Here is a 13,488-nt window from a genome sequence, read left to right as displayed (position 1 = left end):
CATTTTACTGCAGTTCTCCAATAGTATAGTTTTCAGTGTTATAGTAACTTGTGTCTTTCGGCTTTTCCCGGTTAGGAGTCGCCACAGTGGAACTGCGGTCCGCTAATGATTGGTAGTTGATTTTTACGTGCCAAGTTACCAGCCCTGACGCACAACCTTCAACGAAGGTACGCCCGTTCACGCATATCTCCACGCAGAAGGCGCTTTAGCTGAGAATCGAACCGGACAGCATCTTTCTCTGAGGCGACAACGCTACCGCAGCGACACCACCGCGGGTTTTTGCTTAAAACATGCTAAACCATCAGCCTCTTTTTAAATTTTCAGTAATCTTGAAAAAATAAATAAATAAGATACTGACAGAAAGCATACATATATATTAGTCTGTGTTCCCTGTCTTAGGTGTCACTTATTATACGTATGTAACTAAAGTAATAAACATAAATCTAGAGGTTTGAACATAAAGCCTCCTTCCCAACAGAAATACTTACGGTCCATCTTAATCCTTTTTGCTTATCTATTCTCTTTCTACATAGTTGATAGTTCTTGTAATCTGAAAGTTCGTGTTATTTTTATACAAAATCATTTACTGCCAATAACCGATTCTATAACAAATGCACTTTAAAGGGTGTGTGTTACGCTGGGACATTATTTAACTGTCAGTTAAAACTGGTTGAACCTGATTAATTTTAAAGTAATTTAACTATCTAATTTATGTTTTGGGAAACAAATGAAAATTGTTTTTTTTTTTTTTTGTATGGAATGAGTTAACTTCCAAGATCATTAACACCTTGCCCCTTTTCAGACAAATTAAAAATAAAAAAAAAGTTTAACGAAGAAGATGCCTTTTTATACTTCCAAGTAAAAATCATTCAAAGGTTGGCACAAAAATAAAGGAACAATATTGCAAAATGGTTAAATACAAAAATTAAAGCATTGTTAAACCAGAAAAAAGGAGAATCTACATATACGGATAGAGTCAATAACAGCTTTTCAACTGTAAAGAAATATAAACCTTAAACTGAAATCCAGCAATATTACTACTAAAGGTATACATAGACTGACAAGATCAAAATCATCTAGCAAAAAACAAAATAGTCAGAAATCTGTTAAGAGTTGGTTAATAATACTGGAGACATTTTGGCAGTTCTTGGGAAATTAATTACTCCATTAACAATACTACTACTACTACAGAGTAGTAAACATACACGCAGCCAATTACCATTAAATGTGCATATAAAAATAAAACTGCTGAAAAGAACAGCAGATCTTTATGACAGAACTATCAAAACAGATAAGACTTAACAAATCACATAAACAAATGAAATTCCAAGATTTATAAATTTCTACAAAAAAAAATTCATACATCTGATTAAATGTCAGCACCTTAATAAAAGTAAAATTTTATACAGTTGAATCCCAGTGAAAACTACTGTTTGTGAGAGACATGACTAACACTGAACATTTCAAATATCTAAGAATATTTCTATATAGGAATGTAACTTGCCACGGTGGTGCAGCGGTAGCGTTGTTGCCTCACAGCAAGAGGTTCTCCCATTCGATTCTCGGATGGAGTGTGGGGAGTGCCTTGTGTGGTATCTGCATGTCCTCTCCATGGTTGGGTAGGCGTTCGAAAGACATGTGTAAATGGGTGTGTGCCTTCGCTGAAGGTTGAACGTCAAGCTGGCACCTCGACGTTCGTGAAAATCTACTGCCAATCATTAGCAGACCGGAGTTCCGCTGCGACGACTCCTAACCCGGGAAAAGCCGAAAGACAACAACATTTCTATATAGGAATGCGGATACTACTTAACTAAGAAAACCATATTAAATATACACACACACACACATTTATACATATTACACAGTTATTATACATGCGCGGTAGTGCAGTGGCAGAGTTGCCTCACAGCAAGAGGTTCTCCCGTTCAATTCTAGGCTGGAGTGCCTTCTGTGTGGAGTCTGCATGTCCTCCCCGTGGTTGGGTGGGCGTTCGAAAGACATGCGTAAATGGGCGCACCTTCATTGAAGGTTGAATGTGGAACTGGCACCTCTGCATTCGTGGGAAAAAAAATCTACTGCCAATCATTAGTGGACCGGAGTTCCTGTGTGGCGACCCCTAACCGGGAAATGCTGAAAGAGACACACACACATTATATATATATATATATATATATATATATATATATATATATATATATATATATATATATATATATATATATATATATATATATATATACACACACACATACACACATATATACATGTATAAAATAAATCCTACACACACACACACTGCCACACATTACATACACACACACACACACACACACATTACATACACACACACACACACACACACACACACACACACACACACACACACACACACACACACACACACACACACACACACACACACACACACACACACACACACACACACACACACACACACACACACACACACACACACACACACACACACACACACACACACACACACACACACACACACACACATTACACACACACACACATTACACACACACACACACACACACACACACACACACATTACACACACACACACACACATTACACACACACACACACACACACACACACACACACACACACACACATTACACACACACACTACACACACACACACATTACACACACACACACACATTACACACACACACACATTACACACACACACACATTACATACACACAAGAACCTTCAAATCACAACTCGAGCTCTGTTTCTTTAGCATTTCTCTTCTGAATTATTGAATTGTAGTACACCCCCCCCGTGAGCTAATGTGCCAAATATCCGATTAGTAAGACCTCACCATTAATATGCAATCCTTTCATACACATCATCGGGTGTTTGGTGAGGGGTTAGGCAAGACTTGCTACATAATACCCAGGGGTTTACTACCATAAAACTTTTGCATGTCTATCAATAATGCTTGCATGGGTAATATAGTGTCAAATGCTTTGGCCAGGTCTATATATGCTATAGTGTACTGTATAAACCACTACCCACTGCTTCAGTTACTTTTTCATGAGGTTAGAGAGGCAGGACCTTTCCTTTGATAAAGCTAAACTGATGAGGGTTAACTGAGGAGGGTCCAGGGTTGAGAGATTTATAATGTCCAGATCAATGGAAGTCTGAAATAATGCTCTACATAGCTTTACATACGACATTAGTGAGACAAATGGGTCTATAGCTACCAAGGTGAGTTGTTGTGCCACCCTTGTATAAAGCCATTACAAGAGCCTTTTTCCAGGTTTCCGAAATGTGACCAGTTACTATTACAAGAACAGTACAGGATACCTTATTATTTGCACGTATTTTACCATTTTTATGGAAACCATAACAAATATTTACTAATTCTATTTTAATACCAACACTCACTTCTAAATGGATTTTTCATGGTGCTAAAACTAGTCTTCAACACTTGCAACAAATGCTCACTGCTGAAGTACAACCAACCACACTTACCTAAGGTTTGAGCCTGGCAGACATTTTAATATTAAAATACACCCACTACATCATCCAACATAAATTCAGGAATCAGAATCCTTCAACTGACAGTAATTAGTGATGGCAAAAAAATAAAAATCATAATACAGAGAAAAAGGGGGGGAGGAGAGAGAAGACAAGTGTTAAAACAAACCAGCCAAATTAAACAAGGTGGATTCAGTCACCAGATGGTTTACTGTTAAAGTAAGTTGCATTAGCTCCTTCTGGGAATTTAGGCAAACTGAAGAATGCAAGTCACCTGAACAGCAAATTGGTTTTATGTCACTACTGACTCGCAGATCTATGGAGCAGTATTCAGGTCAGGCCTTCAGGGGCCATCTAGGTAGAGATTTCTTCCCTCTATGTCAAAGCCACTTTTCTGGTACCCTGGTTTCATCCAATCTGCTCCAGTATTGTTTCTTGGATTCTACTGTGAAGTTAACTTCTTTCTGAAAGAGCATTTGCCTCAACTATGTCAAAACTCAGATTACATCATCCCTTCATCTAGACAGGAATCCTCTAAAGAAACATCCAACAGTCTAAACCAGTACAATCAATGTTAGTAATATGTAATCTGAATTACCGATATTCAACAGAAATAAACTTCCAGGTCAAGCACTGATGCCTTGACAGTAATCTCTGGTTTGATTCTTGGCTGTGGTCTCTCCTGTGTTTATCCTAAAAGTCCTTCCACACGAACATGGGCTCTCTCTAGGCACTAAGATTCTCTCACCCATCTATAAAGATGCTTGGTAATTAGACTGGTGATTCTAAATCATCCACGTGTGCGTGTTTGCTACAGAAAGTGTGACCTGGCAATCTTACAGTCGTTATTTGCCTAGTAATCTCGAGTTAGAAGGCAGCTGTTTGTGGGGTCACTACAGGACTTGGAAACAACTTAACAGCATTGGAATCTTCCTCTGAACGAGACAGATGACAAACAAACACAGAAGTCTCGTGTCTTCAAAGACTATTAGCATTGTTTAATCTTAATGTTAACATTTTCTGAAAGTTCATACCTTGCATAAACCTATATGCGAATAAATGACAACTTTCAATAAACAAAGAGTCAAGCTATACTCCACCCTCTGGAGCATGAAAAAAATCGATACTGCCCACTACTTGACAGCGTACCTCATCCAGGATTGTGTCTGGTTAGGACTTAAGTAGAACGCAAGCATACTTTCTCAAAAACATTCATAAAATGCAATGTACACAAAAATTAACTGATGTACTGTTTACAAGTGGAACACATATTCAAACAGAATTACAATTTTTCCATGGAAGACACATTTATGAGGATGGATGAACATTTCAAACGAGACAAAAATGACACTGTAAACATTGTATACTATCTTTTTAACTGCAGATGCTGTTATTTCAGGCACACCCCCTCAATTACTCTAGGCCAAGGGTATGCTACAGAGATAATCTGTCTAACAGTATAGCGCACAGAATTAAACAGGCTGTCCCTGAAAAAAAAAAAAAAAAAAAAAAAAAAAAAGATGCTTGCACCTAGTGGATCTCAACTGGTAAATAAACAAATTGCAGCTGCTTATTTCTGAACAAGGACACTCAATTTACCTGCAAGGCCTCGTTATTCAAATATGCAAACTTTAAAATCTTCCCTTATAAGAACCAGTCTAGAAAAAAAGAGAGTGACATCACTTTCTTCCTAACCTACCTGAAAAGTTTACAGCGTACAGTCCAAACACCCAACAGAAAATTAAGTAAACTCAATCAGCAGTCTGATCTCATTTAAGGCATTAATCAACTCCCAAATATATACATGTGCACACACACTATACATTATATTATGGGCAGCCACGGTGGTGCAGCGGTTAGCATTGCCACCTCACAGCAACAGGTTCTCCAGTTCGATTCTCAGCTGGAGTGCCTTCTGTGTGGAGTCTGCATGTCCTCCCTTTGGTCGCGTGGGTTTCCTCCGGGTGCTCCAGTTTCCTCCCACATCCCAAAGACATGCTGTAGGTGGCTTGGACACTCTAAATTGGCCCTAGGTGTGAGTGTGTGCCTTCTGTGGAAGGTTGGGCGCCGGGCTGGCAACTCGACACTGTAAAACTCCACTGCCAATCATGAGCAGACAGGTGATCCACTGACGAGAGAAAAAAGAAAGTAGAGATATATCTATATAGATATATAGATAGATAGATATATACATATATATATATATATATATATATATATATATATATACATATATATATATATATATATATATATATATATATATATATATATATATATATATATATACATACACATATACACACACACACACACACACACACACACACACACACTATTTTTTCTGAAAAAGAATGCTGAATGATGCAGGGTAGCAACTAAATGTCATTCTTAGAAAGAAACACTGGGGAGTAAAATGGATTGACTTTGCTAAATTACTAGAATACTACATTGCATTACATGCAAAAACATTTTCAGGAAAGAAGCGCTCATTTTAGAGGCAGTACTAGCAAGCCTGTTAGTGGAACATGAAAAGGAGATGTCCCTATAAAACTAATAACTCCACTGGGACCTTCACATTTGTTAAACAAGATTTGGACACGGAATTACGGATAACTTGCACCCCAGGAATCATCTGCTTTAATTTAGATTTACTTCTGTTGCCATCAACACAAATCAAATGAAACATCAATCTGACAACTTTAAACTGATAAGTCAATTCAGCAACTCCTAAACAAGACGTTAAATCCCAAACAGTTATGTCGCCAGACGCGCAGTGCTTTGATCAGTGATGATAGACCATAACCCCTTCTTAGGTCAAAGTCACATCAGACGTGGATGGCAATTTCAAATACGACTTTTTTTAAATAACGGACGGGAACAAAGTGCGATTACAAAGCCGTACCATTAACATTCCGACATCCGGTACCAAGATATCGTGAATATGTGCAATGCCATCGCTTACGCTTTCTTAAAAAAAAAGTCAGTTTATATAACAAAAACTTCAACTTGATCATAACTGCAGCATTTGCCTAACCTCGAAATGCCATGCAGGCATAGCTTTCAACCCTCCAGCTCCAAACATGAGGAACACTACCTCTTTTAATGTGTGACAAATGGGCTTACTAACAGGTTACCAACAACTTCACCTAGGAAGCTCATAAGATTGTTAAAATGTGCTATTTTTACATATACAAATGTAACCTGATAATTTGATTCTGCCCTCGTTATCGTGGATATCAGTTAAAAAATACTGAACACGGAATGGCTGACAGATACTTTCAATGTGGAACTTTGAGGAACATGAATGTTTTAAGACCTCAAATGAGGAACGTTCCTCGTAATGAGGTACACTTGAGAGGTATGCAGGTAGGTGTCATCTTCCTGGCCTCCTGCAAGTTCTAATGGATCCTTTCTATAGTAGACCCAAACTAGCACAAACTACATGACAACACACAACTAAAACAAATATAATGACGCATCTGTACACCTTAAACAGCTCAATATACTTAAGTACAAATTCAACCTAGAAAAAGTTAAATCATTTGCAGCACCAGAATCAGATGGAATCCTGCAAAACGTACCCACTGACCCCTTCACCTCGTAAACGGTCAGCAGCCACAGTGCGTACAGCCTCACCTCAAAGTGGGCGAGACAGACAACACACCTGTCGTGGATTGTTACAGCTGCCGACTTCTCCCAAACTTAAGCCTCCACGGCAATGTCAGAACAAAAAAAAAACTGACAGATAAAAAACTTATTACTGAAACAACAAACTCCACGCATGAAGAAATTACGTCAAAATGTATAGATTCGTAAGAGGTACTGAAAGAATAAGTAATACCTTGTCCAGCTCATCGTGCAGCTCCGCTAAGGTGGGTCTTAACAGTTTTTCCCCAAGCTGGGCAGCGGTATGACGATAGAAGTCAATCCTCGGTACCGGATCAATCGTGTTGTGGCCAAAAGTCCGTAAATAATACGTATTAGTATGCGTATCATAATAATAGTGCGGTTGGCCCCCAGAGGACGAATGCAGGCTACTCTCGCTCATCACTGTTTCCCCTCCATTCTGGAAACTCACAGCGGCTTCATTGGGCAGATTGTTGTTTCCCACCACCTGCTGATCAGGGGAGCTGCTCTCAGAAGATGGATCTACGAAATTCACCCGGAACCGACCCTTTGCCTCCTCCAGTGAGTCTGGTGCTGATGCTGCATGCAAGGCCGACGGCGCTGTACCGGGGAAGTTGGCCCGAGATAAGAGTCTCTCATCCGTACCTAGCTCGGTTGCCTCTGTAATGTCTTGGGGACCGGTGCAACTGCCATCGGCACCTTCGGACACCACATCCACCTGGAAACGACTCTGGCTTGCTGTTGGTCGTAGCGGCTTTTGCACGGCATCTACCTGTGCCTCTACGCTGGGTGTCAGTCCTCCTGACAAGGGGGAGAAGACTGAAGCTGGGTTCTGGGGGACTAAACCTATTGGGGGCTGCAGATTCTCTTCAGCTTTGGAAGTAGGCATAAAAGAGCCGGAAGACGGTAGCTCTGCCAGCTTTTTCTCCATGTCTAGTGTATTGTCTTACCCAGCCCCTACTGCTGACAGCCTACTAAAAAGCTGAGAGACAGAATACCAGTTGGGGCGTCTGCTACTCTCCAGAAGATTGCTACTATCCACTGCGGAAGTCACACTAAAAGTCCAGCAGCTACCGGCACAGCTACTCAAAACAGCTTTTGTCCACCGTCCCCTCTAACACTGGCGGCAGACAACTCTCGCTCCCTTCATAAGGCGTGTATGTCTTTGACAGAGACCTTGGAGATACCGGCAACAGCGTCAGAGAAGACGGCAGACTGATGCTGAGGCGGAGAGAGAGAGAGAGACTGCTTTCGCGCGCAGCCTACTCTTTGTATCCAACAGTAGCGCCAGCTTCTTTTTTTTAACAAGACAATTTACAGAGTCTACTCTAGCCAAGCTCCTCCCCACACACATTTATCGTTTTGCACTCGCGAGAGGGAGGCGTGTTTTTCGGTGATGATTCCCACAGTGCGTCAGTCGGGTTTGGTCGCTAGGGTTGACAGGGTGGCAATTTACTTTTGAGTGTTTACTTTCTGATAATTCACTTAGCGTACAAGGGTCACGAGGTATCTGAAGCCTATGACGGCACTCATGCGGTATAAAAAAGACTTTTAGTGGTAGATTGGTTAATATTCCCATTACGAAGTGCAGGCGTACTCATGCCTTTGTGTTTCTGAAGAAAATAGCTAAGTTATCATTCTATATAGGAAGAAGTAGATCCCACAGATACATCGAGGGCATGCAGTCTGCATAGAAGGCATTGTGCATATCTAGTTTGTACAGAAGGCACCCGTTTGCGAACAATTTGTTGTTAGTAATTAATCGTAGCAGTGAGTCCAAAAGTGGAGTGTTTCTTTTTAAGTAAAAGCTCATTAGACTCTAGATCGCATACATAATCTTTGTACACTTATTTCAGTTATTTAATAATGTATACTCCATTGAGCATGCCCATCTTCACTGGGAGGATCGAGCAAAAGTCTGAGGTAAAAAAACATAGCTCTTAACCTAAAGCATAGTTGAAGATCTATATGTTGTTGCTATCGCCGTACCATGCTTTAGTCCTGTGTGCTGTGGTTATAAATGAGACGAGTGTCTCTTTTTGCAGGGATTACAGCGAAGTAACTATTCTATTGTGTCTCATATGTTTGGCATGTATGTGTAGGAGAGAGTGTTTTGATCTGCATGTTAGTAGTGATATGCTCAGTAAAAATGCGCTGTCTGTATTGTCTTTCTTTTTATTTGGTTGTCAGCCCGTGTTAGTTGCAGTCGTTAGGGGACTTTTACGGAGACTGGCATGGGTACCGGAGTCATAGGATGAGAGGGAGCGGCTCGCAACACTTTCAACAGCTGCCTAGTGTGCCTTGAAAGTACTGCCGGAGTAGAGATTACATTAGCACTTCTGAGGAAACCGCAAGCTCAGACAGCTGGAAAAATGGCAATCTGAGTAGTAGTAATCTGCCCGAGCTCGCAGGTACTACGGAAATACTTATGCAAATGTTTCTATGGTTTACCGATCGACGTATTTCATCAATAGTTTCTGATAAAGCCAACATAACAGCAGCACGAAGGCTCAAACAATTTCTATTACTTACTCGTTTAAAATGTCAACATAACGGGTTTTTCACATCAACATGCACTTTCTAAATGATGGTAGTATAAAAGGCCAAAATTAGTAATATTTTTTTAAATTGCTCTAATAAACTTTAAAAAACAGCTAGAATAATGGGTTTTGTACTAGTATTCATTTTCTGAAAGATAAGTCATACTGAACTGTCTCATTATTTGGTGAGCAAAATCTTCAATGGTTTTCCAGATTTTCTGAAGAACATACCCGAAACTTTAGGCAATTATCAGGACATTCGGCAACATTTTGGAGAATTGACAAGTATGATCTTGAGTGATTTACCAGGGTTTGTTTGTTTCTTTTGGTTTTTCCCGGTTAGGGGTCGCCACAGCGGAACTCCGGTCCGCTAATGATTGGTAGTTGATTTTTACGTGCCGAGTTGCCAGCTCTGACGCACAAGCTTCAACGAAGGTACGGCCATTCATGCATGTTTCCACGCAGACGACCCTCTAGCTGAGAATCGAACCGGACAACGTCTTACTGTGAGGCGACAACGCTAATGCAGCGCCACCACCGGGGTACTTACGTAGTATAGTTTCGCGGTAATACTGGTTGCTTCCCGATAGTGAAATGTACTACTTGGTACAGTTGATTACAAGTAAAGTTTAATTTTTTAATTGGTGCAGACTTGCAGTTTTTTGTCTTTCGTTCCCTGAGTACCAGGATAGGCTTACCCTTTCCTGTTTAATAACATGTTTTAGGCAGAATTTTCCACAGATGTACATTTCATTGGAGCTAGACTGACTTTTATGATGTAGTAATCATTTTGCTGTATTTAATTATTTATTCATTCACTCCCTTAAAACCTATTTAATGCTGTTCAGGATCATTATGAGTGTAAGTAAAAATGCCCTGTCAAGCTATGAGAGTACCCCTCCATGAGCCAGCACCTCCTTTTCACACTAGGGCCCTACCGGTACAACCAAGAGTAAATTTGTGGTTACCCATCCAGCCACTAGTTTTATGTTTAAAGCAATATAGTGAATCCCACTATTTAACATGTTGGGGAAGTTTATTCCAAAGGATCGGGAGGTGCTGACTTATAAGCATGCTTCTCCACTGTGTTGTATTTATCTGTTAAAGATTTAGATCCTTGGTTCGAATATTGGTGAAGATACTGATTTGTGGAAAACAGTAGGTCCACGACAACTATCTCTCTAATGGTGCAGTAAGCAAGACGGATCTCCCTTCAAGGGTTGTGAGGGTGGCTTAATAGTTAAGGTGTTTGCCTTACAAACACAAGGTGCAGGGTTTGAGTCTCACAAGGGATAATTGGCTAGGCTTAAAATGGCTCGCAAGGGCAGTTAGCCTAGTACTAATCTATAAACCTATGAGCCTAAAAGTCTGTAAGACACTGTGTAAAGGTAGAGAGTTTCCTGCCTCTCTTAGTAGCTCAGGGACTTTAGGCCCGTGATTTTATTGCTTAGGAGTCTTTGGGGTCTTTAAAATTGTTTGCTGTGTTTAGTGAGATACATCCCAAAGGGGGAGGGGTTGTACTTGATAACTGGTCTAATCACTGCTGACTATAAGGAAGTGATTGCTTCTTTAATAATCTGTGATGATATTCCCTTGGCGATTAGGTGGGCTAAATAAAAGGATTTTCTGACAATCGTTGTCACATGATTGTCAAAGCAAGAGGGAGTTATCAGCCCAAGTTTCTAGGTTCCTGGCAAGATATTCATTTTGTAGTGGTGTGTGGTCTATACAGTATGATAAGACCAGGGGTTGCATATTAAATGTGACACTACACTTTTTAGCATTTAGATTGAGCTCATGTTTAGTACCCCAAGGATTTACTTGGGAGAGTTCATTCAAGGTAGTTTGGGTATTGTAGGGTGAATTAATAACAACTTCCAGTTTGCAGTCATCTGCAAACTTTTAAGTGTCAGAGGTTTTGGCTCTCCACTTGGAGATTTGAGAAGTAAATCCTAAAATTGGTCCAAGCACTGAGCCTTGAGAGACACCACTGGTCACTTTCATACTTGGTAATGAGGCATCTGCAACTTGCACTGTGTTGGCTCTGTATTGCAGCCATTTTTTATCCATCGTACCACATGTGGGTCAATTTTTAAAGCAATTAGCATTTGCATGATGCTAGCATGGGAAATGGTGTTGAAGTGTTCACCAGGCCAAGAAACACCATCAAGGCCACCATCTAGGGTGTCAGCAACCTCTCTTTTGACCACCACACTGCCACTGTGGTCAGAACGTCCTTCTATGTAGCACATCTCATTACTAAGGGTTTTCCATCCAGGAAGAAAGAGGTCATTGTCTCCCTTCTACTCTTCCCTCATTAGGCCAATCATTGAGTACAATGCCCCATTTGGCATGTACCTCACTAGACACCTGCAACAACTGGAGAGGCCGCAAAAGTATCTCACAAAGAGGATCCTAGACCTTAAACATTTGTCCTATATGGACAGACTAAAAAAACCTCCAACTATTCTCTGTCTCATATCGCCTACTTAGAGGTGATCTCTGCTTGACTTACAAAGCCATGTCTGACCCAGTTCTATTAGAAATGCTACATCTAAAGAAATCCCAATCCCTCCGCACCACACGCTCCAGAGATCTGAACCACCACAATCAAAAAAACGTGCTGGAGGGACATGCTCATAACCCAGTGCCCATGCTATGGAATAGACTACCCATACATGTCAAACAGAGCACCTCACTGGCCATCTTCAAGAGAAATCTTGATGAGTGGATGGGAAATAGAAAATTCACCTTGGGGATCACTCCAGTGGCTCTATTCGACAGAGGCACTGTAAACTAAGGTCGGGTGGCACTATGCCAGGGTAATCCTATGGGCTAGGCTTGTAAAGGCTCCAGGACCATTAGCCTAGTACACACCTATGGACCTACAGCCTCTAACTCTTCTGAAGAAGTTTACCAGGTTAACTAAACAGGATCTACTCTTCACAAAGCAAAACTGTTCAGGGTCAACTCAGAGTCTTGATATCACAGTTTGTGAGGTTAGTTATGATACACTCGATGGTTTTGCAGATGAGGCTTTCTAAGGCTGATAGGAATTTAATTACCCAGGTTAGTTGTAAGGCCACCCTTACCAACAGGCATCACCACTGCAGTGTACTACTCATCAGAGACAGAGCCAGTAGCTAAAGTTAAATTACACAGCCTGAGGAGTGTCTGCAAGGGCATGTTTAGCACTATTATGCAACCAGGTATATGATATATAGTAGTCAATAAAGATACAATCAAAAGGATTGTTGAATACCAGAAATCTGACAAAACCAAGTATCTTGCATATTTTTTATGTAGGTGTTACAGTGTTATGAAATGTTTTATGGAGAGTAACAAACCTTTTGATAAGCTGTGTGATGTACTTAAATGGGGCAGTCCCTGGCAGTAGAGAATGTTTTCACTATGGCTTGAAAAAGGACTCCATGGGCCCCTTTCTCCCATTATGTACACTGTCCCTCCTACTTTCCCTTCATCCTGGCTTTGCCATGCCATTTAGATTACTTTATTTTTCATACTTTGTTGACTGTTCAGATTTTTCCTGCATTGTTTCAATATGTCCTAACTGTCCATGATTACACCATAATAAATGAGGAGGAATTAATAATAATCAATTAAGCCACATCCCCCAAAGCCATTAGGTTCTAGATGCTCTGGTATGAATTTTAGAGCTTTTTCAAACCTTTTGAGACAGATATGACCCGAACAAATATTGTAGCTAAATAAAGAAATTAATTCTTCCTCTTCATTTTCTTCCTGTCCCTTTTCATCACTCCCTAAATGGCCAAGA

General features: G+C 40.4%; 1 protein-coding gene across 2 annotated transcripts in view; it reads right to left on the bottom strand.

The window, feature by feature from the left end:
* The window catches only part of SLC12A2 (solute carrier family 12 member 2), a 2,115,502-nt gene extending 2,106,952 nt beyond the window's left edge, over positions 1–8,550 (bottom strand). Inside the window, exon 1 of one of the 2 annotated variants that reach the window (XM_044060802.1) lies at positions 7,367–8,550. In XM_044060802.1, coding sequence (XP_043916737.1) covers positions 7,367–8,083 — 717 coding nt within the window. In that variant the 5' untranslated portion in view covers positions 8,084–8,550. The remainder of the gene's footprint in view (positions 1–7,366) is intronic. The other variant, XM_044060801.1, reaches the window with a different exon arrangement.
* Positions 8,551–13,488: the final 4,938 nt, after the last annotated feature.

Source organism: Protopterus annectens, chromosome 2.part0 (assembly GCF_019279795.1).
Source record: "Protopterus annectens isolate FY-2018-M chromosome 2.part0, PAN1.0, whole genome shotgun sequence".
In the NCBI taxonomy this organism is placed as follows: domain Eukaryota; kingdom Metazoa; phylum Chordata; order Ceratodontiformes; family Protopteridae; genus Protopterus; species Protopterus annectens.
The sequence above is the reverse complement of the archived record's forward strand: the minus strand, read 5'-3'. Positions and strand labels throughout refer to the sequence as shown.